The sequence below is a fragment of the Grammomys surdaster genome, unplaced genomic scaffold (assembly GCF_004785775.1).
Source record: "Grammomys surdaster isolate TR1022 unplaced genomic scaffold, NIH_TR_1.0 126182, whole genome shotgun sequence".
Taxonomy (NCBI): Eukaryota; Metazoa; Chordata; class Mammalia; order Rodentia; family Muridae; genus Grammomys; species Grammomys surdaster.
Genome location: NW_021620988.1, coordinates 5,779,541 through 5,802,747, shown reverse-complemented (window position 1 = coordinate 5,802,747; position 23,207 = coordinate 5,779,541). Strand labels below are relative to the sequence as shown.

At 42.7% G+C, this 23,207-nt stretch overlaps 1 protein-coding gene across 2 annotated transcripts in view; it reads right to left on the bottom strand.

Annotated features, from left to right (window-relative positions):
• Positions 1-23,207, bottom strand: part of Galnt7 (polypeptide N-acetylgalactosaminyltransferase 7) — a 123,217-nt gene that overhangs the window by 25,260 nt on the left and 74,750 nt on the right. For both annotated transcript variants that reach the window (XM_028757747.1, XM_028757748.1), the window contains exon 3: positions 1,326-1,492. In XM_028757747.1, coding sequence (XP_028613580.1) covers positions 1,326-1,492 — 167 coding nt within the window. The remainder of the gene's footprint in view (positions 1-1,325; positions 1,493-23,207) is intronic.

Sequence of the window (23,207 nt, the reverse complement as noted above, 5' to 3'; positions counted from 1 at the left end):
CAAGATATATATATATATATATATATATATATATATATATATATATAGATAGATAGATAGACAGATAGATATGCAGATTTGCATCGAAACAGCAACATTCCATTTTCATTTGCATGTTGACTTAGTACCTGGGGCCAGAGCATTATTTTTACATTTCTGTAATTAAGAATTTATATTTAGCTTACAATAACATACTGAAAGAAATGACTCAACTTTTTAGCTATAAAAAGTTACTTTTCTAGAAAGTTACCATCTGATCCCTCTCTTGCCATGTTGAACCAAGACGACCTAACATTTGCCTAAATACTGTAATGGTCTCCTTTCAAAGAACGAGGACTGAGCCTCTGGTCACAGTGCCTGGGAGGCAGAGGCAGGAAGGTCAGGAATTCAAGAATGTAAGGTTATGCCAACCTACGCAAAGAGGTCAAGGCTAGCCTGGGGTACAGAAGTTCCCACACATACCCTTACCCAACTCATAATTTATTTTTATTTAATATTTTAAATCAAACAGAGAATATAATGAGCTGCAGAAGATGTGTTCTTAGGAAGTAGCTCAGTATGACCAGTATGATGGTGAATAGGATGACCTGGCAGGATCTAGCTTTCAAATGCTGGAGGCATCATCACACAGACTTGGGTCCTTGCCCAAAGAAAAGAAGAACATGAACTGAATATCGACATTTATCTCTCCCCTTTCTCGATGTGCACTCAACGAACCCTCAAACTGTGAGCCAAATAACCCCCCCATTCCCCTTAAGTTGCTTTTGTCTGGTATTTAGTCACAGCAAGTGGAAGGCAAAAAATACACTTGCATTATCAGGGCAAAGTTAGTATTTGCATCATTGTTCAAGTGCAAACTGAAGGCTGTGGGATTGGTACGTGGATCTCAGTTTGAAAACTATGGCTGGAGCTTTGAGTGACACTGCAAAATATACACGATTCTGCTTTTCAGTCTTTCAGTAAGTTATTCCTGTAACACATTTTTTGTGAAACTTGAGCCCCACAGAGTTGGTACAGTATCAGAAGAAAGTCTTGAACTCATGGATTTGGATCTAACAGTTAATTACTGCCTCTGCATGATGGTAAGTCATATGGGTTCTCTGAGTCTCCTGTATAAACAGATAAACAGATAATTATTGTATTTTAAAGGTTATTGCTAGGATTAAACAAAATGATTCATATTCAGTGCCTGGCACAGTGACAACATAGTAATGTATCAGTAGATAACCTTCATTTAAAAAATGTATTTTGACAACACATTTTAATAATTTCTTATGATCCAGTCATTTATTTTCTAGCCAAGATGTCAAGTCTATAGCCATTACCTTTATTGCTGAAGTCATCAATTAACACAATTTCTGCTAAATACTTCCTTGGTGTCCTTTTGATGACACTGTGGACTGTCCTCATGAGGGTTGACCATCCTTCATTATGGAAGACAATGACCACGCTCGAAGTAAGCAGGTTTTCATCATAGTGCCAATACTTGCATCTGCAAAAAGAAAGGTTCATTGAGTGTACTTAGAATCTACAGCACTCAGCTTCAGAGTCTCTGGGCTTGTATTTTCTGATTGGATTAAATATTATTGATTTATCTAAGGAAACAGTAGGAAGCTCTTTGGATCTCAGCAGAAACACAAGATCAAAGAAAGAAGCTGGTGTTTAAAGTGACTCTTAGATAAAGCTCCTTGGTATCAGCACATTGTGTGATAAAAGAAATAGCTTCTGAGTCGGTGCTGAGGACGCCAAAGATACTATTACAGCTGTCAGCGGGCTGTTTTCTACGACACAGATAGCACTTTATTTTCTTTTCTGAAACTTGAGCTTTAAGTGTAAGACGTTTATTCTGTTGTCTAATTGGACTGTTAAAAAATATTTAGAGAAAAGTTAAGCAGGCTAATCAGGAACACATGGAAGTCTTTGGAAAATTGACTAGTGAACAAGAGCGGCTCGAATGTTCCCTGGTTACTCTACAAAAAGAAAAAGAAAAAAGAAAAAGGAAAAGTTTGAAACGATAATGGCAAGAACAAAGCTGTTAGAAGGAAGCCCTTTCCTAGCAGGGAGAATCTCAGAAGTGTCTGATGAGGGTTCCAGAGCCAGGGGAGACCAGAGTTAGGAGGAGCCCCATGCTCTTTCAGGGCAAAAGTTCAAAATACAGAAGCAGCAAAGTGTAAGTCTTGGGCCTTTGGCTGTGAGACAGACCAGAAGGTAAAGGCATTTACTGAGCAAGCCTGGTTAAATACCTGGAACCCAGGTAGAAGGTGGAGTATGTGAACATGTATAGACTTAGCTTTAATCCATCTGCTGTGTAATCGTCCCCAGAATGGGCTATTCCATAACTGATTTAATCATGTCCTGGAAAGAGAAGGTCTCTTCTTCTGCAGAATATGGACCACCTGGTCTTACTGGTTCTCAAGGTCATCCCAGAATAGGGTTATACGGAATGGACGTACTAAGAAGAGAATGCACCCAGTGGCTTTCGAAGCTCTCATGCTGAGTCATGAAGCATCTACTGTACGTTAGCTGCTGGGAACATGGTGCTGAATGAAACTAAGGAAGCTCTGTCCTTAACGTATTATGGTTCCCATATGAGGACAGAGAATCAAGCAAAATGCCCATCAGTCAGGAAAGGTGGAGGTGGGATCAAGTCAAGGGTACCTTCAGTGATATAGTGAGTTCTAGGCCAGCCTGAGCTACAGAGTGAGATCCTGTCTAAAAGCAAACCAAAGCAAAAACACAACCAGCAGAGGAGAGAATGGGCCTATGCCACCTTCACTTCGTTCCAAGCTTGAAGAGATCGCTCAGTGTGCAGTGTCTGCAGTGCAGAACACTGACAACAACCGAAGTGTATTTAGGCAGAGAAAGCTATAGCCCCCATCCTACCTCTTCTCTGCAGTCCCTCTTGGTTCTAGAACGATCCCAGGGTTAGAAGTTTCCACATATTTCAATGGGGAACAGAGAAAGTAGCTAAGAGGTCACAGTTTCCTGGCTGCTGGCTGCTGTTGAGGCCTGCTCCTTTTAACATAACTGTAGCCATTTTGTATTCAGTCTCCTTTTTGGTCATAAGGTGAAATTAAGTTGAGGTTCTCAGACTCCACTTACCACAAGTAATTATCTTACAGTGGACACTGAGAGTTTTTCCTAGAAGGTCGTAACACTATGGTTGTATTACTTTATGCCATTAACTCAGTGCCCTGAAACTCCCCTGTTCGCCACCTGTCCACCATCCCTCTTACCTCACTCGGGGCCAATCAGCTTAAAATTTAGCTGAAAATGCCTTGTCTACTTAGCCAAAATGTAGTACTGCCTCCACCCTTGCTTTCTGAACCTGTTTTTTTCCTATAAAAAAGCCTACTCCGAGAACAGACAGGCACCGCAGTTTGGCTGCCAAGTCTTTTTTTTTTTTTTTTTTTTTTTGTGGTCCTGATTGACCATTCTTGTGATGAGTTCAATAAACGATTCTTGCTTCACTGAGATCAGTGTTCGTATGCCTTGTGCAGCAATTTCTGAACCCAACAGCTGTCAGAGCAGTAGGAGGTAGGCGGGGATACAGAGGCTCAGTGGCACAGAAGCTTTAAGCCACAGTTTGGCTCTAGATGGCAAGTAGGGCTCAGAGGATCCAGTGAGGACCAGGGTGAAGATGAGGAGCCATCAGGGCAAGGATGACATAGAAGGAGTCACTAGTCACCAGAAGTTACCTCAACACTGATGTCCTGTGGTTGTCCACAGAGCTCAAGTGTTGCAAATCTGATCCCTAGAGTGTTGGGACGGGAGGGAAGGCCATGGGGGTAACTAAACATATCCATTTTGTTATCATCACAGTGGGGTACTCAAAACCATGAGGTTAGCTCCCTCCTTTTGTTTCCTCTCACTCATCTGCACAGGATGGATTCTGCTCTTAAACCTTTCCCCATGAGAAGAGGCCTGAGCAAGGAGCTCCCTGCCAGATGTTTGCCTCTCAGTCTTGAACTTTGTCAGCCGCCAGAATTTTGAGAAGTTTCATTTCTTTGTAACTACTCACTGTGTCATCTCTTACAGAGGCACAAAGATGGACTGAAACCAATGCCCCAGAAAGTTCAGTGTACTCATGGTGGGAGACAGGGCACCTCTCACTTAGAGCCAGAAAGTGGAAGCATCTCAGGAATGCGTGTTTGTTTTTTTTTTTAAAGATTTATTTATTTATTTTATATATATGTGTACACTGTCACTCTCTTCAGACACACCAGAAGAGGGCATTGGACTCCATCACAGATGGTTGTGAGCCACCATGTGGTTGCTGGGAATTGAACTCAGGACCTTTGGAAGAGCAGTCAGTGCTCTTAACCACTGAGCCATCTCTCCAGCCCGGAATGCATGTTCTTAAGTCATGGGATGCTGGAGAGGAAAGTGAACTCTACAGCTTAGAAACACCACAGAGAGGAAGTGTGAGCCCAGAGCTAAGGAGCCAGCCCAACCGGAGCTGTAGGGCGATGTAGGTTGCATTCTCTCTGATCGCAGGCGTTCCTTCCCCACAAGCCGGTTCTTGACAAAGCTAACTCTTTGACAGCTTTTCTGGTTTACTGTGGTGAGAAGAAACGAAAGCAAAGTGCACTATCATACATAATGTTTTACTGGGTAAACAAAGATACCCTGGGCTGGCCAGATGGCTCAGTGGATAAAGGTGTCCAACCACTGTGCTTGAAGATCCAAGTTCGATCCCTGGAACCCACATGATGGAAGGAGAGAACTGAGCCCTGCAAGTTGACCTCTGACCTCCATAAACAATAAATAAATGTGGAAAGGGAGAAAATTAACTATCCATGATACTGAGGGAAACCCCAGTTTGCATTGTGTTTCATCTTACTGGTGTAAAGTTTGTAATAGAGCAGTCTCCCTTTATCTGAGGTTTTTGCTTTCCGAGGTTCTAGTTACTTGTGGTCAAAGATGGCTCAGTAATACAGTAGTATTATAGAGTTAAGAGAGTGGGAGAGGCACACATGGGAACTTATTTGATGATCAGTTATTGATTGTTAATCTCTCAGGATACTTAACATGTATACTATTTTTAATCACAGAAATACGTGTTTAAAAAAAGATGTAGTATAAGCACAGGATTAGTCTATCTGTTCCTCCAGGAACTTACTTAGGGGTCTTGACTATATTCTCCATGGATAACTGTTAGTTGTGTAGAAAAGAAAACCAATTGCAATGAAAAGCCAGGCTTAGGTAGATGGATGTAGTTATATGTTTTTGGCTCATTTCCATTCTCCAGCATTTCATGCTCTGTGAGAGATTTTCAATTGTCTAGCATCAAGGACAGTAGAGGCCCAGTTACACTGGAGAACGGTTCTGGTCACAAGTATTCATAGTCAGATGAGAAGATACGGAGTGATCCTGGCTGTCCTACGGAATGTTTGCATGGTAGCTTCCGAGACAGAAAATATTTGTGTGCATGTGGCTATGTGGATCGTGCGGGCAAAGGAAGACATCAGGGTTCCTGTTCTGTCATTCTCTACTGTATCCCTTTGAGACAAAGTCTCACTGAGCCTGGAGCTATGTTGGTGGTCAGAATGTGCAACAAAGTGCTTGGGGCCACACACATGTGGCTTATTTTTTTAAAACAAAAAATATGAATGAGGGGTAAGGGGATAACATCTGAAATGTAAATATAATATCCAATTAAAAAAAGAAAAAAATATGAATGAACGCTAGGTATTCAAAGTTAAGTTGTCTTGCTTGTTCAACAAGCACTTTTACGCACTGAGCCACCTCCTGGCTCCCTGCCCCCAGAACAATTTATAGTAACCTCTGTAATTTAGAAAGTAGATTGCAAAACTAAAAATGTGACATGTATTAATATTTTATTGGAGTTATCTCTATAGTTCCAGGATCATCTGTACTTTCATATAAAACCTTGTCATAAGGCCTAAGAGATGGTGCTATGGTTAAGAGGGCTGCCTGCTCTTCCAGAGGACCCAAGTTATGTTCCTAGTACCCACATGGATGGCTCACAACCTTCTCTAACTGCATCATCAAAGGATCCAATGCCCTCTGGCCTCCCATGGGCACACACACATGTCTGCTACACACACACACACACACACACTCATGATTAAAATAGAATAATTTAAAAACCTCATAACTGGACCATTGATGAATAATATCTACATAAGTAGATCATAAAAAAGCTGCCAGTTTTAGGCTATCAACTGATATGATTGGCATGTACTGTCACTTCTGTATTCGTGTAAGGAAGTGACCCAACTTCTCAACTTCAAGAGCTCCATCTTATTTCTAGATTGTTCGCTCCAAGTCTTTACTTTAATAAGGAATAACTTTAGACTCTCTTTTGTTAATTCTGCAGGAAGTCTAAATCTAACAGTGAAGAATTTTTAGGCACAGGAATCAAACCCATAATTTGAGAAACACTGACTTTTTTTTTTATTAACTACCTTCTTCGACTTAAAAATAAATATGGAGCTTTTCGTGCCTCCGTCTAAAAATACTGTTTATTTAAATAATTAAAGGAAGAGAGAAATGCTTAAATCTACCGGAAATGGAGCTTATGCCCAGTTCCTGAACATATAAGTAATGTAGACATAAAGTTTAACTTAGCATTCTAAAATATCTATTTTCAATGAAAGGAGAGCTATCACTATTCAGTCTGATGTGGAATCTATTAGAATGGTCGTTGTGACAGTTCTGAAGGCTCCACACACCCTTCCTTGGATACGGCAAGGGTGGCTGACCAGACTTACTGGATGACTCAGGCTCGCTCTCTACAAGACAGACAGTGGGGTACAATGGTCATTTTTCTTTGATCCCCTATTCCAGCCTCCATATAGACGGGCCCTTTCTTAATACTACAGTCTTTCTTTTGGCCAGGCACAATGGAGCGGAGTTACAGTTTGTATCCTAACCATTTTGTCTGACTTCCATCCACAAAGAGCGAGTGCCCTTCTCCTCCGCTGTTAGACACTAATTACTTTTCGCTAATGTTCCTATTAGTCAGTCCTTCCTTGAAGGTCAAAATTCAGTCTGTGGTAATAGAACTCACTCAGCCTATTATCTGCAAAATGAAAATATCAGAAAAGCTAAGCTCAGCTCTGCCCAAATAGCATTTCATGATTATGTCAGTTCTCAACACATTTTTGTTGATTTGATTTAAAAAAAATGTTTACAGGTCTACTCTGGTTTTAGTGCTGCCTGATGCCACAGAGCATCATCTAGTTTTCTTTGTTAATGAGTCAAATATTGACAAGGAGAATGAGAGATCTTACATTCTTCGGGGAGGTCAGAAAATCAAGTCGACGGACATAGAATTAATGGCTAGGCCTGAAAAACTTTCAAGTATGTCACCTGTCATATCAAAACTAAGTAATGGAGCAAGTCCAGCTGCTAACGGTCATTCTTGCTTGAGCACACAATGCAGTCTCACAGCTGGAACCTAGAGCAGATATAAAGGTAAGACCAGTATGCAGCTTTGGCTTGGTCCCTCAGATCAGCTCAATCTCAATAAATGACAGTGGTCTGTCACATGCACATGTGCTCTGGTTCCAGTTGGGTGACTGCATCAATTCCTGGTACTGAGGTCTTGCTCTGAGGCCAGATGGGGAGTCTGAAGGTTAGTTATAACCAAATAATCAGTGTGTTAATGGAGAGGGGGCTGCTTCAGCAAAGCAGGTTTTCTAAAACCTTAACAGGCTGAATCCTGGACATAGAGCTACAGAGGAAGCAGTATTACCCATAGCCTTGTGCAGTGTACACAGCCTAGAGCAGCAGTCACTTGCCCAGAATACCACGGCCTGAGCTGATTGGCACGTGGGCCAGCATGATGGTGCAGCAGGTACAAGGGACCCCTGAAGCAACGTCAAGGTGGAAGGAGAGAGCCATCTTAACAAGTGCTCCGTTTTCTACATATCAAGTGCAAAGTGCACGTCTCCCCCTTCTTTCACAGAGGCAATAAAAAAATACAATGAAAACCAGGAAGACTCTGAATGTATTCATCTCCATTCTCTCTGTGACAGCCAATGTCCTGTCACCCCAGAGTGAGATACAGCTATATCATTAGCCACGATGTCCCCCTTCCTTTCCCTCAGCTTTCCATCCAGAGTCCTCCTTAACACACTCATGGTTTGGCTCGAATTCACAGCTCCTAAACGGCCAGAGCAGTCAGATGTGACGTCATCTTCAGACAACTCAGCTTGTGCTCCCTGTGGTAGCCTGGGTCAGAGACCTCCAAGCCTGAGGAGAAGAGCTCCATCTCAGCATCAGCGGGTGCTCCTGCTCTGCTCAAGTGTCCAGCAAGCCAAACAGGAAGCGGAAGCTATGGACTGCAATTCTTGAGGACTGTGCAAGAAGGCACAGGAGTGAGAGACCTGTACAGCTGATCGATGACAAACACAGTGATCTTATGCCTCTCTGCTATGGAAACAGGTGGCATCAGAGATGCTAAGGCTAGAATCAGAGGACAGCATTGTACTGAACACAGAGCAGAGACTCAAGAGCCCATGAGGAATCTTAGAGCATCCATTTCCAAGCATGTGTCTGCATCCCCAAAGGGCTCTTAGAACTCACTGTGAAGAATCTGAGGATGCTAATAATCTTGCAGGGTGGATGATGCTTGACCCAGATAACCGGTGGTTCTGCTATCAAGTATACTGTTCATTTGCTCCCAGACAGGAAGTGTGTTTCTAAAAGCCTTCACTCTTTCCAGAGCTCTCCCACACATATTATCCCATCCAAGTCTCTTGTAAGGCAAGGAGATTTTTTTTTTAATCATTCATTTTCTACATACAGGAACCGAGGCTGTTAGGTTGTATGACATGCTCAGTCAAAGTTAACAATGGAAGTGAGTGAAAGAATGAATCCTTCAGTTCTAGCTCTGAAGTTCTTTCCCTTAGATAGTAAGTTCACTAACCATCACTTACAAATACATGCTTATAAAGCAAATAGGAAAATGTATCCATTTTCACCCATACAGAAGGAATGCATAGCTACTAGCAAAAATGACTGCCACACAGCATGGAGGATTTCTGCCTGGCTTGAAGGGTGGAGGATATTAAAAAAACAAAACAAAACCCTAAGAATGCTAAACTGTATTTTTTGGGGGCTAGCTGCCTTCAAAGTTTTTCTCTTTTATTTAAGGAAAAGCATACTCAGACAGATGTGTCCAGTTAATGATCTAAAATCTCAAACCACAGTCTAGGAAAAAAATCTGGCAGTGCGTCCTAGGCCAGGACATATGTTCTTGTGTATTTTTTCAAAACTCTCTGGGAAAGAAAAGAAAAAGAGAAAAAAAAAAAAAGAACACTTCACAGTGTGAGCCATATGTTTATAGCTATATTGGACTCTCATTTCACATAGGAGCTTGCATATGATATTCTAATTTTATAGAAATGCCAGCTTATCAAACACCAATATACTTGAGCTAAAACAGCAACCACTAAGGGGAGTAAAGGATCAACACACTGTAGACCGTGCACAGATGTGAAGATTTGCATCTTCGAGCTAGTTAATTAATGTATGCTTTGCCTCATTCTGTGAAGGATTTCAGGCAGCACACAAAGAGAATGGAACATTCCAGAAATTAAAAACAGAAGGAATGGATAAAGAGAGAAGGTAGAAAGAGAATTAAGAATGCAATGTATAAGGTGTTTAGCAGGGTGTGAAGAACTCCATCAAGCACAGTTCTGGGGCACTGCTCACAAAGAACACACCACAGATGGAGCCAGCCTGCATTCTGCTGACGGGTACACCCTTACTCTCTAGAGACGACTTATGAGTCTGCAGTTTAGAATTTTTCTAGCAGTAAGACTTCAAATCTATGTTTAAGAAACCCATTGTTCAGATGAAGTAAACTATTCTTGGTTTGAAGTCCATTTGGGAGTTGAGAGTTGTTTGTTTGTTTGTTTGCTTTGTTTTTTTTTAAACACGGGGTCTTATGGTAAGTGTATACAGTAATGAGTTTCCCTGGGCAAGGCTTAGATGAAGACTTCAGTGGCGACAGTGGCATTGTGCCAAGTGCAAGCCATTACAAACAGTTGTGCGGAGAACAGGTTGAGAACTGAAGTTCAGCACAGATTTGGAGATCACACTTTGCAAACATTCCCTCAGATGTTTATTGAGTCATCTTCCGCTTCACAGTTCTTCACTCAGTGAGTGACGATCCGCCTTCTTGGTGCTCTAATTACAATAAGGAACTCGCCTCCACCATATGGAGGGGCTTGCATTTCCAAAAGCACATTTCAACTCCACTAATGACTGAAGAAGAAGAGGTAGGAGCCTACAGGGTAGTGTGGTAACTTCAGGTTGGTGTTACTGGATAGTCTCCTGACAGAATTTTTAGATATTGAAGGTTCTGGAATGCCTAGCTCTGGCATGAAATGATGTGAGAATGAAGTATACATAGCATAAAGACTCTACTGTAAAACAGATTTGGGTTACAGATGCTGAGACGAGCACATAATACACAACAGCTAGTGTTTATTAACTCACAGGCCAGTCAGCTTCTGCAGCTAATATGACTACATTAATCATGTTTAGTGATTTATGTCATGGAAAGCCTTAGGATCCAGGTAGTTCATTTAACATGTAACTGACATATATGGGATAGTCAGTAAATACTAAAGAAGAGAAAAACTAATAATACTATTTCAAGAAATCATGAGTCTACCTCTCCTCTGGCATTAACAGAGTCCTTACTCTCCCCCGCCAATTCACCCAGAGACCAGGCTGGCCTTGAACTTCTGATCGAACTGTCTCCACTGCTGAGATGGCAGGCTTGTGCTATCACACAAGGGTGGTGCTGGGGACTGATCCAGGGCTTGTTGTGTTGTAGGTAAATACTCTACTATGGCACTTCTCTACGTCCTATCTTTTCTTGTACATTGGTGCAGTAATTTTACAGAATGCCCCGTGAAACTAAATCATTAAGACCCAGTTGATGCCAGATAACAAGTGGCTCATTCCATGCATGGACTCAGTTCTATGAACTGAGAGCGTATGTAAATTCTCACCCTGAAGAAGGTAGACGCCAGGAAGGCTCAAACCCAAGGTTTTGGAAAACATTCTAGTTCACTGCAAACCTCACAGGGAACCCAAGGACACATTTCAATGTCTCACGAGGGCCACTGCCACTTGAAACAACGCGTCATGGACTTACACCTTCTCCTCAAAGTCCTCAAAGAATTTTGAGCTCAACTATGGATAAGCCAATATGTGAAGGAGGTTGTTATCAACAAGGAAGGAAGATATAAGGGAGAAGGAGAGACAAATCCATTCTGTATGATGGCGATGCAACATGTAAGCTGGACGTGATGGACAGCAAGGGGGGCGGGGGCGACATTCCAGAGTTGAACACTACTATCAAGGAAAGGCAAGGCCATTAGTTCTCCGGCTAGACACTCAGTTAGAAATCTATCCTACTGAGAAAACTAGAAATGGACAGGAAGACTGAGATAAGTAGTGATTCACACAAAGACTGAGATAACTAGTGATGCACACAAAGACTGAGATAACTAGTGATGCACACAAAGACTGAGATAACTAGTGATGCACACAAAGACTGAGTTCCAGGCGAATTCATTGCAGCATTTCTACAACAGTGAGGAACCAGGAAGAGTTCCGAATGTCTCAAAATAAAGGACCAGAAAAATGAATTGTGGCCATCCAGGGAGAGGAATGTCTAGCATAGAGATAAGAAAATAGTGCTTCAGGAACCAAAACAAAATAATCATTCAAAGACACATAAAATGTGCCCTGTAATTTATGAATTAATAGCTGCCACTTAACTTCATTTTTCTTTTTTTTAAAAAAAGGAACTGGAAGTGGATGCGGTGGTGTACGCCTGTAATCCCAGCACTTAGGCGGCAGAGACAGGAGAATTAAAGACTCCAAGGTTGGATTTGGAGGCCAGTCTTGGTTACACAAAACCCTGTCCCCCCAAAACCAACCAACCAGCCAGCCAGCCAACCAACCAACCGACCGACCAACCGACAAAAAAGATACAACTACTGGGGTTGTAGGGTTACAGGAGATTTTTAAAAAACATTATCTATTAAATATATGCAAATTTCTATTTTTCAAAGTTTTTAAAAAGGAAATCATCAGTAAGAACAGCTACAAGTAAAGAAACATCAGTTTGGCAGCGTCATATTCAGTAACTCCCTAGGAAGTTCAGGAACTCCCTAAAACCTTCATATTCAGTAACCTTCTAAAACCTTAATTCTCGCAAATGCTGTTCTATCAGACAAAGACTTTCCACAGAATGAGTACCGGTGTATAAACATCACCAGAGAAGACTGCTCTATTAACTCTGTAGGAGGCTATGCTGGACACTTATGTTTTCTAAGTGAGGGCATGTTAAAAAACTAACTCATTTATACCTATTCTAATTTTAATAGTAGGGTAGCTCAAAGATTTGCAAAATTTGCTTACGGTACCTTCACCCTTTATTTCTGCCTGTTTTTTTCCTTTTATTATCCAAACTGTCTGTCTGTCTATGTCCTCTCCATTTATAGCTCTTGTAGATAGCTGCACCAATGTAATGGACCCAGCACACAGGACAGAACCACCCAGGAGGCTGTTTCCCTAAGCATCAGGATAGCTAGAGAAAAGATGAATGCACTCCTGTACAGACGGGCAGCAAAGTCAGAAGATCTCTGCTGGAAGAGAGGTTTTCCTCGGGCCAGTCCCAACTTTTGCTGATTCCTCAACCCAAACTGGAAAGCCAGCACCTGCGTTCAGGTATAATGTTCCAAATATTATCAAGCAATTGTATTGAATTATCGCCATTTTAGAAATAAAGTACTTATTGTGGTGGGAAACAAACTGTACCTTGTGCATATGCCTCAGAAATCCTAGATATTCTTGAAGCAATTGGGATGGGCTCAGTTATGTATATGTCATGGAAGCTTGGAGTTTCTCTAAATGGCTGCAAGTAGATACCATGAAAAACGCATTTTACTGACGTCTCAGTGCCCTGCTGCCTCAACGCTTTGCTCATATTCAAGTCGTCAAATGCCAGCTTGCTTGTGGCAGGCACTGAGGACCACTGGGGAGAGTGTCACAGAGCTGCATCCTGTGCCCATAATTACAATAAAACCTTCATGAAAGAAGATTAAGTTGGAGGCTTTCCGAGTACTGAAGACATCAGTCACAGTGTTAAAAACCAGCTCGTCTAAGTTACAATTCCCCTAAACACTACAATAAACAATGTGGCTTTATGTCTTTTCAATCTCGGAAACTTAAGACTGATGGGTAATTTGGTAGAGTCCTTTGGATATTGAATGTACCACTTTTAGAAGCTGATGTTTATCTGTTGTTGAATCCTTCTTCTAGAAGCACAGATACTGGTAAGGCTTATTGATATGGGTTAAAATACACACACACACACACACACACACACACACACACACACACACACACGGCCACATTTGCCCTGTATGTACTAAGAACTAATTGTTCTTACCCCAGGAATGAAGTTATCCATATGATACAAGCCATAAGACTTTCAAGTCTTTGCCTGCATCCCTAATGTCAGGGCCAGCTAGACTTTGTGGGACATTTCTTTGAGGCCAAGACTGAAGTGACAAACAGATACGATCTTCTTTTGTTTTTGCGCTACATGGAAATCTCTCATTTCTCCCGAGCAGGAGGGGAGATACAATCTAAAACTGCTAAAATGCTAGATAGAGATCAAGGCTGGTTAACAAGGTAACCGAACAGACTCAACGGAGCAGATGCTGCTGAGAAAAGTTGATGCTGCGAGGACCGGTGCACTTACACAGTGTTCGGCACCCCCGGAACGCTGAGTAGGTAAGCTAATCAACAGAGACCACTGCAGCACAAAATTTAATGAATATTCCAAACAGTGCAGAAATCTGCCTGTGTTCCATCGATTATGCCCTGATGGCAGGAGCCTCTGGGGAGCTCAGATGGGCAGGCCTCCAGTTTCCTTCCCAACCCCATGTTAGCAGTGAGACATCTTCTGCAAAAGGAGATGGGGGATAATGAGGAAGGGTGAGTGGATAGAGGGAAAAAGATGAGCTACAGGCATACTACTACTAACTACTGCTACTACAACAAAAGGTCAATTTATTTCTGTTCCTTGTATGGAAACATTTAATATTCTGTGCCCTTTTTTTTGTTGTTCTTGACATTTCTATAAGGCACTATCAGATTTTATTTTGGTATAAATTAACAAGTAAAGTATTTAAAATATTAAAAATATAAAAATAGCCTTCCAGTGGGTCTTTAATAGTCACCCTTTGTCCACACAGATGATGGAGCCTAGAGCTGCCTGACAGGCCGACAAGATGATGCTTGTGGTTTCTGCTTTTGTATAGAAAAATGTATCTTCACTGCAGACTATTTACTGCCACACTGTTTCCCCTTTTATACTTCGTTGTTGAGGATTCTGTTGTTTAAAATGTCCCCAAGTATAAGAACAAAATGCTATCTAGCATTTCTTAGCACAAAGACACCATGCTGTGCCTTATGGAGAAAACCTCATTCCATAAGCTTTGTGTAGGCATAAGTTACGGCCCCATAGGCATGGTTTCTGTCAAATACTCAATAGTATACAAAGAAGGAGTGAGTGTGTCTGTGTGTGTGTGGGGGGGGAGGTGGGGAAAGATGTTTAAAAGTAACCACATACATAAAATAAAATTAAATACTGGAAAATGTTGTGATCAGGGGCTTGCAAAGCCCAACCCTGTATTCTCCCCTTGGAACAATAGTTGAGGATTAGAAGACAATATTCAGTCACCACAGAGCAGATCTGTGATCACCACCTACATATCAGAATGTAGGGGCACAGAAATTACATTTCATCAATGAAGGGAGCTATTGAAAAATCAGCTATAAAACCGAACTGGGTGGCACAGGCCTGCAACTCCAGATATTTGGGAGGCTGAGGCAAGGGACAGTTGTCTAAGACTTGGCTACAGAGTAAGATGAAGGTCAGTTTGGGTAACAGTAAAACCATGTACTGGGAGGTGGGGCTATATTCTTAGTATACACAGGCAATGGGTTCAACTCTTAGTATTACATTGAGGGAGGAACTGGAGTTGGGACGAGCTATGCACATTGCTACTCTTGGGCTGCTCATTATAAGGGGAAACGTGCTGGGTCGATGGATTTCCAACTGCACAGGCAAATGCTTCTGCATGCAAGATGTAAAAGACAGAGATGGAATTACACCTTTTCAATTAAAATTAAATGTATGCCCTGGCACAAACAATACTGTGCCAAGGAATAGAACTTAAATCAATAGACTCACTTAAAAGAAGTCAGGGTGAGTCAAACATGCTTGGTAAAATATTTAAGAATGCAACATAAAAATTCTGGGGAAGCCGAAGCTGCCAAGGGAACAGCAAGAGATGGGGAGGGTGGCCCTGCCACTTAGCAACAGCAGTAACCAAGAGGCAGACAGAGAAATGAGCCTGTTTTATGACAACTTACCCTTGCAAGGACAATGTGCTCTCTTGATTAGATGCTACAAAGATTACAAAGATCAGCTTACAAAGATTCGTAGTCAAGAGAATTATAGGACTAGATTAGAGAATTAGATTTTCAGAAATGGCAAAGGTGTTCTCTCTATGACATGTTCATTTCGAGTTACTGAAATACTAAACCCTGCACCCACGATGCATTTTTCTTCACCCCCTTTAACTCGAATTAGAGATTGATCTCTGGGATGCAGAAAAGAAAGCATTTCTTTATCTTGTTGGTGTGAAGGATTCTGTGTTGCTCCCAGTCTTTGGTACCCCTCTGGGAGGATGGGAGGATGAACGGTGGAGATGAAGGTGACATGCTCCAGGACACAGTGTGGAGGAGGTGGGCTCACTGGGAGCAAGAAGCCCTGTTCTGTGACACAGGGGGAAGAAGATGATGGCCCCTAACCACCCTGCTCTAACCAGTGGGATCTCTGTTACTTGCTGTGAGAACCACCTCATAAGCTCTGTATCACATTTGTTCCTCAGAGTAACTTTAGCAGTCAAGTTTTAGGACCCACATTTGCTAGAAGAGGAAATCAAAGGTCTAAGTGTGGAGCTTGTTGGGCCGACTGCTCTCTTCAGCTCTTCATGAGAGTCTCCAGCGTGAGCATTCTGTTCTCAGGCTCAGGTTTGCTGAGATGGTATTCTGAGGCAAAGGCTGCTGTGCTGTAAGAGTCTGTTTTGTTCTGTTGTCCAGGACAGGGTGTCGCTATGTAGCTTTCTTTATTTCCAGGGATCTGCTTATCTCTGCCTCCTCAGTCCTGGGGTGACAGGCACATGACTCCACACCTACTCTACTGATTCTACAGGTGCCAAGGCTGAGAACTGTTCAGCCGAAACACACAGTACCAAACGGTAGAAGCCTGTGGAAAGACTGTTGGAAATTCTATCCTACTCCCCAAACAGAAATCTATTGAATTCCGTTTTTCTTATGAAACTCATGAGCAACTCAAATCAAACAGTGGCTTTCTCTTTCCTGTTCCTGGGAACTCAGCTTAGGTCTCCACATAGGCATTCTCTCAGGATGAGACAGAATAGAAAAAAACCCAAACATTTGGACATACTCCATCTAAAGGTTCAGTAATTTGATGCTGGCACATCGAGGCGTGGCAACAGGAACTTACTGTCTTTGTGTTTCTATGTACTGTCATCACCCATCAGAGTCTCCAACCAGAGCTGAGCTGTCCCAGGCAGCCTCCGAGGGCCCTACACTGCCAGCTGTACAGCACAGCGCGTACATCCTGTGTGTCCAGAAGCAAGCCTGCAGTGAAGCCACACAATACAAAACAGGAGAACACTGCCTGCCGGAAACGCTTGGGCCTCATTATGCACTGACTGGTTTTAAATTATTTTTTCTGTCTGCTGCATGTTCAGAACTTTTTTCTTTTGTTACTGCCAAATTCTTCACAATTCCTGTATTATAGTTATGTGACCTGTATGTGACCCACAGCTAAGAGTCTGGGATCCAGGAGACAGACATGGCAAGATGGTTAAGCCAGGTTAAGCCTTAGCTCCGGTCTCTGCTCTTGGAGTACCTCTCTGTCTTTTTAGTTGAGTATTTCAACTTAGTCTTAAACAGATGACCTTAAACATATGACTGGGATTTGCTTTGTAGGACAGTGTTTCTCTAGCCCCTGGTGTCTTGAAACTAATCTAGAGACCAGTCTGGCCTTGAACACACAGAGATTTGCTTGCCTCTGCCTCTCAAGTGCTGGGATTAAAGGCGTGCACCACTACTCCTGGTCAGCTGGATTTCTTTTTTCTTTTTATGTCCACTTGTAAGAGTCAGACTGGGACTGATATCATACTACCTTTGCTTTTATGTTTAAAACAACAAAACAAAAAAACTAAACTTATTTCTTATTTCTTACATCAGTCTAGAAAACAATGGGTCTCCTAGCACTTCATACATAATCTCATAATGCTTTTAAAACACTATTATTGCATTTATTTTACTTCTGGGGTGTGTGTGTGTGTGTGTGTGTGTGTGTGTGTGTATGTGTGTATGTGTGTGTGTGTTGGGGGTGGTTGGGGGAGGTGGTTATGTGCATGTATGGTCAGAGAACGACTTGTGGGAGTTGGTTCTTTCCCTCCACTGTGTGGGTCCCAGGGATCACACTCAGGTCACCAGGCCTGGTGGGAAATGCTTTTACCCACCGAACCTCTCACCACTTACTGTCATTGACGCCCCTTCTTCACTGCTCCTCCATGCTCCTTACCGTCTCCTTATGTATTCTGTTACACTGAAAGTGCTTTGTGAACGTGCCACAAATACCACACATAAAACTACTCTCAAACAGACCTGTGTCATCTTTTCTTTTGTTGTGTGGGGTAGGGGCAGCTGATGTAGTGGAATCTGGATTCTCTTGGGGCAGCCACCTAAACTTTGGTGGCCTCTTGGAGATTCTTGGTGCCCAAAATGAGTGAAGAACATGGGGAGGTTTCCTGGCTGCCTTAACCTTTAAACTTCTATGAATCTATGCCATGTGGAAGATTCTATGAGCAATGAATGCCCAATCCATTCCCACTGAAAGCTGTTTTGTGACTTTGACTCTTTTGCGAAGTGCCTACTGAATCTAATCAGTATTGTCCGGGGGCGTCTGAGAAGCGAGATGAAAGCAAAAAAGGTGGACTCAGGAGGAAGATAGAAATTTCTCTAGACAGTGTTGGTGCATGCCTTAAAGCCCAGCACTTGAGAGCAGGGGCAGGTGAATCTCAGCTTGAGGCCAGCCTGGTCTACAGAGTGAATTCCAGGACAGCCACATAGAGAAACTTTGTCTCAAAAAACCAAACCAAACCAAACCAAGCCAAACCAACCAACCAACCAACCAACCAAACCAAAACCAACCAAACAAAAAAGCAATAAATAAATAAAACAGAAAACCCCAGGAACGGAAGGAACTGAAGGCCATATCCTATTGCTTGAGAGAAGGAGAAAAGAGGTAGCAACAGAGATGGAGAGAGATCAGTCTTACACCACCGTCACTGCTATAAATAACTGGTGTATTTGCCGCTTAGTGTTTGCTAGGCAGTTTGCAAACCTAGTTCCTGGCAGGTATCACGTAGGGAAGACGAATGAGGCTTAAACACTAGGAAACAGAAGCAATGGTGACCTCTCTGCACACAGAATTAGGTCTTATGCCCTAAAAAATCAGCAATGTATAAATGCACAGTAGGAAGACATGTTCAGCAGTCAGTGGCTGCTGCGAGACACGGAGAAAGGGTAGGTAATCAGTTACTTCTTCCCTTACAGAGCAAAGGGGTCTTTTCCATCCTGGGAGCTAGTGTACACAGGGCTTAACAGGAGACATTGTCCTAACAGGCCGGTATCCTGGAAACGGGAGCAGAGTTGAGCTTGGCCATATAAACTGGGTGATTGTTTATCTCCTTAGCTAATCCATCCTGTTCCCTACTTCGGGGAAACTAAAGAAGGGTGAGCCTGGTCTCTCTTGCTGCCAGACTGATGCCTTCTCTGCCAGGTTGGACTGAGTGCTGAGCAGCTGGGCACTGAGTGCAAGTTCTTTGAAACGACCACAAATTGCTAATGTGCTGGAAAGAAGAGGGTGCATGTCTCTGCACCCTGATCCCTAGCCTACGTAGTCGAGACTGCAGCTGCTGCTACTTTCCAAAAAGAGCTGTGATAGTGGCCCAGGGGCCGTCTACTGCCTGGTCCTAGACCATTGAGAATGGTCACAGGAAGAAGCCAACGCTAAGAGAAGACAGTGGAGTCATCTTGAGCCATTACAGCTGAGCACCAGCTGCTTGCTTGCTGGTTCTTCAGCTTCAGAACCTGGAGAAATACGGTAGAAAACTAGCAGAAGATGCGAACACAGGAAGTCATGGTAATTTTGATACAGGAGAGATTTGTGGAAGATCATTTAGGGCAGTGATTTCTAGACACTTTGAGGAGCAGGGGTTATAGGAAGACGAAAAGAATGAAAGTCCAGAGTTGTCTAAAAAGACCTTTAAGGAGAGGAACGATCCTGCAATAAAATGAATTTAGATGATGCTCACAACTTCTTTTTACAAAAAAAGAAGACAAGTTCAGAGACAAGCACTGGGGGAGAACGTTCTACCTTAGCAAACCTGATCCACAGGGCCACAAGGTATGTGCACCCCACAGCTTACTCTACGATGGACACCTAAGAATGGGGGACTAGGAATGATTTCACCACGGTGTAGGGCTATCTTTATCTTACACTTTGTCTGGGATCACAGTCCCGCCTACTTTAGTACTTCGGAACTGTACAGCATATGTCTCCCCTTTGAAAACAGAATGCTAACTGGGATGGAAGGAGCCCATGGTGCCATCCAGTTGTGTTGTCCGTGTTGAAACTATGGCCCTAAGATTAAAAAACTCAAGCTATTTTGTCTCTAGCAATATTACATATGGCAAAATGTACTCTCTTTTATATCAATAATTTGCTAAAAAAAGGAGGGGGGACCTTGTATGGAATAAGCTATACAGGGCCCTGAGCCCATGAATTAAAAGTTTAGAATTAAGTCATTGAAATAATGTCTCATAAAATGTTTGCATCATATAAATGCTTACATCATATTGCTATTTATCCTGCTACTGTCTCTAGACTTCAGGAACTATGGGTAACTTTTGTTACGTTCCTGAATTCCAAAAGCAATCACTACAGAATATTAACTATTTTGAGAAAGTACCCAGCCAATAAAAGGCTGAGGCTTGCTTGCACCCTGGTCACCCACCTTCGTGAAGTTAATTTTAACTCTTATGACAATGGCAAATAGTTTCAATATGCCACCTCACACCATTTCTGCAAGAGTATCAACTCGGGCCACCAAGTACTGTTACTTTATCCACTACTCCCATGTCATCACTGTAGAGACAGGATTTCATGGCATTGGGTCAGCTACCTCTTTGCAAAGGCTCCAGCATCTTTATAATAGAAGTCCAAGCTCTTTAACAAAATATTAACAGGCTGAGGCAGGAGGATTCAAAGTTTGAAGCTACACAGGGCCACAAGGACAGACCTTATCTCAAAAAATGATGCGTTATAAATAGAATTTTTGGGTAGTTTGGCTAGACTGGAATAATTCTAGTCGATAATTAAATTTTCTGGTGTTCAGAAATTTGCAATGAAAGGCAATCTTGTGTTATTCTAATTTTTAGTAAAGAACTGATTCAAACTTCAAAAATCTATTGTTTCTGTCCTTAATCATTGTGACTTACAGCTTTTAACCAAAAGCTTCCAGAGACTTTCCTGTGGCCCACCCCACTCCCAAGCTCCTTTTCATTCATAAAACAAACAAACAAACAAACAATAACAAACCCAGAAAAGCTCTTCCTCAGAGATGGCTGAGGGCCTGCAGCTCAGAGACACAGGCTCTGGGGGGCGCTCTTGCCTCACAGGAAGATAAGCTCGCTGAGGCTGCTCTTCTCTGTGCAGTAGGGACTCACAACCTGTCCCTTTACAGTGGCAGTTGTATATCTCCAGGGCCTTCCAAACATGTTTAGAGCCTCAAATCTTTCTCCAGAGTCCCTTTATCCTAGTTTTTGATTGCTCACTGGGACTTTCGATTCTGCACAAAGTGCAGATATTTCTCCCCTTTGATTAAAATGACAGTGCTCACTCTAAAATAAGTTACTGGGTTATTTAAAAAAAAAGTGACTTTCCTCCTGCATGTTAGCTATATTTTGAAGATGGGATCTCCCACAGGATTCAGAGAAGAGGAAGTAGCTGTGGGCCGTTTCTCTGTGACACAGTAAAAGGCGTGGCTGAATGTAATTAGACTATGTTATTTATACAGCTGTAACCTGTATAATTAGCTTGGCTTCCAGATTAAATTTTTTTTAAATAAACCTTTTAGCACATTTACTTTATATCTTGTAGGAATGACGAAACAACAATCTTGCTGATGCATCTTTCACGGAATTAGCTCCCAGTGAGCAAAGATAATTAACTTATTCAGAGAGCACTTGGGATATACGCACTGTACGGAACTAGCTACAGCACTACCCTTCTGCTTCTACAAATCCCCACTGAAGAAAAAAGGGGTGCTCAAGCTGCCTCCAGGTGTATCCAACAGCTTGCCTTTGCTGTTGTCAGCCTCACACTTAATCTTGAGGCAGAGAAAGTGTCCTAATTGTCTTTACCCTGATTCAACCACTTTGACAAACTGTCCTCTCTCCAACCTGACCTTGACCAACACCAACACCCACACAGCAAAAACACAAGTGAAAACTCCTTAGTGTTCGGCGTAAGGATGCCATCATTGGGTTTTACAGCTTACCCGGCAATAGTGAGCCCTCCCTGTCTAGAGTAAGTGCAGAGAGAGGAATCTTCTCTTTTCTTATGTGTGACAGGGAGCCAATTCCACAAAAGTGACCGAGTTTCGATGTGGAAAATGGCCCCCTTTCTTATGGTTGTGCCCATACCATATAATGGCCCTATGCTCAGTGGTTTGGCTTTGACTGTTCTTTATAACCAAGTACTTGTGATAAAAGGGTATGCACATATTCCTGGGAAGCTTTTCATAAACGAGGAAAAAACATGAGAAGAAATCAGATGACTCCAATCTGGGGACTTCAGGAATCAGGAAGGACAGGACTGGAGGACATAAAACCTGTTTTGCCACTGTGGAATCCAATCTTGAAGGAAAGCAAATGCCAAGGAACAGTTACAGAGCCCCAGATGTTTCTGCTTCTTACCACAGTCCATCCTTCGCAGCCTTAAAACCCACAGGCTCGTGTTCTGCATTCTGGAGACCTTGGGAGACATCAGGTTCTAGTACAGGGCATTTAAGGAAAATTAAAAGCCCAATCCAAGGACAGCATTGCTTATCTGTCAAGTCCCTTCAGCTTTCCCCGATCCTCTTGTAGCTTCCCCAGACAGCTCAACATCACACCAAACTCAGTCGGTTTTGAAGCCACAGGGCAGTACAAAAAGGAAGACCTTTTCCTTAAGGTTTTCACAGATAAACTATGTTCACATCTTAAACTATGAGGGGCCTGCCCCTGATCACCACCAAACAGTAACTGATGCTCAGGGGGAAACCCCTGAACACCCAGGTGCTCCACAGTGACTCAATATGACTTCCTTATTTACCAGACACACAAGAGCAGAGCTCAGTAAAGAATCGCACAGTGATAAGCAGGCTGTGTCTAACGGTTCTGGCTGTCGCTCGAAGTCTCAGCCTCCGAGTTCCCAGGGGAGCCATGTTAAGCCCCAGAGGACAGGCCTATACCCTATTTGCCCTGAGCTTCCATACGGCGGCAGTTGTCACTGCTGGAGTGTCTGGATCTATTGGAAGTGGTTCTCTTTCCTGAGGAATTGACCTTTCAGCAGACAGCAAAGGCTAATCGCTTTGCAGAGACTAACAGCCTCCTAGTCTGAGATGTTCTAGAAAGAGAAGGTCCAAAAAGCATTCCTTAGCATCCCTGTTGGTATTTCAGATAGGCAGAAAACTGGCTTTGTTTTCTTTCCAAGGTTGCGTGTGTTGAGCAAATGCATGCGTAGGTGCAAGTACCTATGTGTGCCTGTGGAGGACAGAGGTCAACATCAGATATCTTCACCCATTGCTTTTCACCTTAGTTTGTGAAACAGGCTCTCTTATTGAACCCATAGCTCCCTTACTGGGCAACAAGCCCCTGGGATCTGCCTGTTTTCCTCCACCCCAGCACCAGAGTTCCAGATATATGCTATCATCTCTAGCTTTTCCTGGGTGCAAGTACTTTGTCTTCCGACTGTCTTCCCAGAG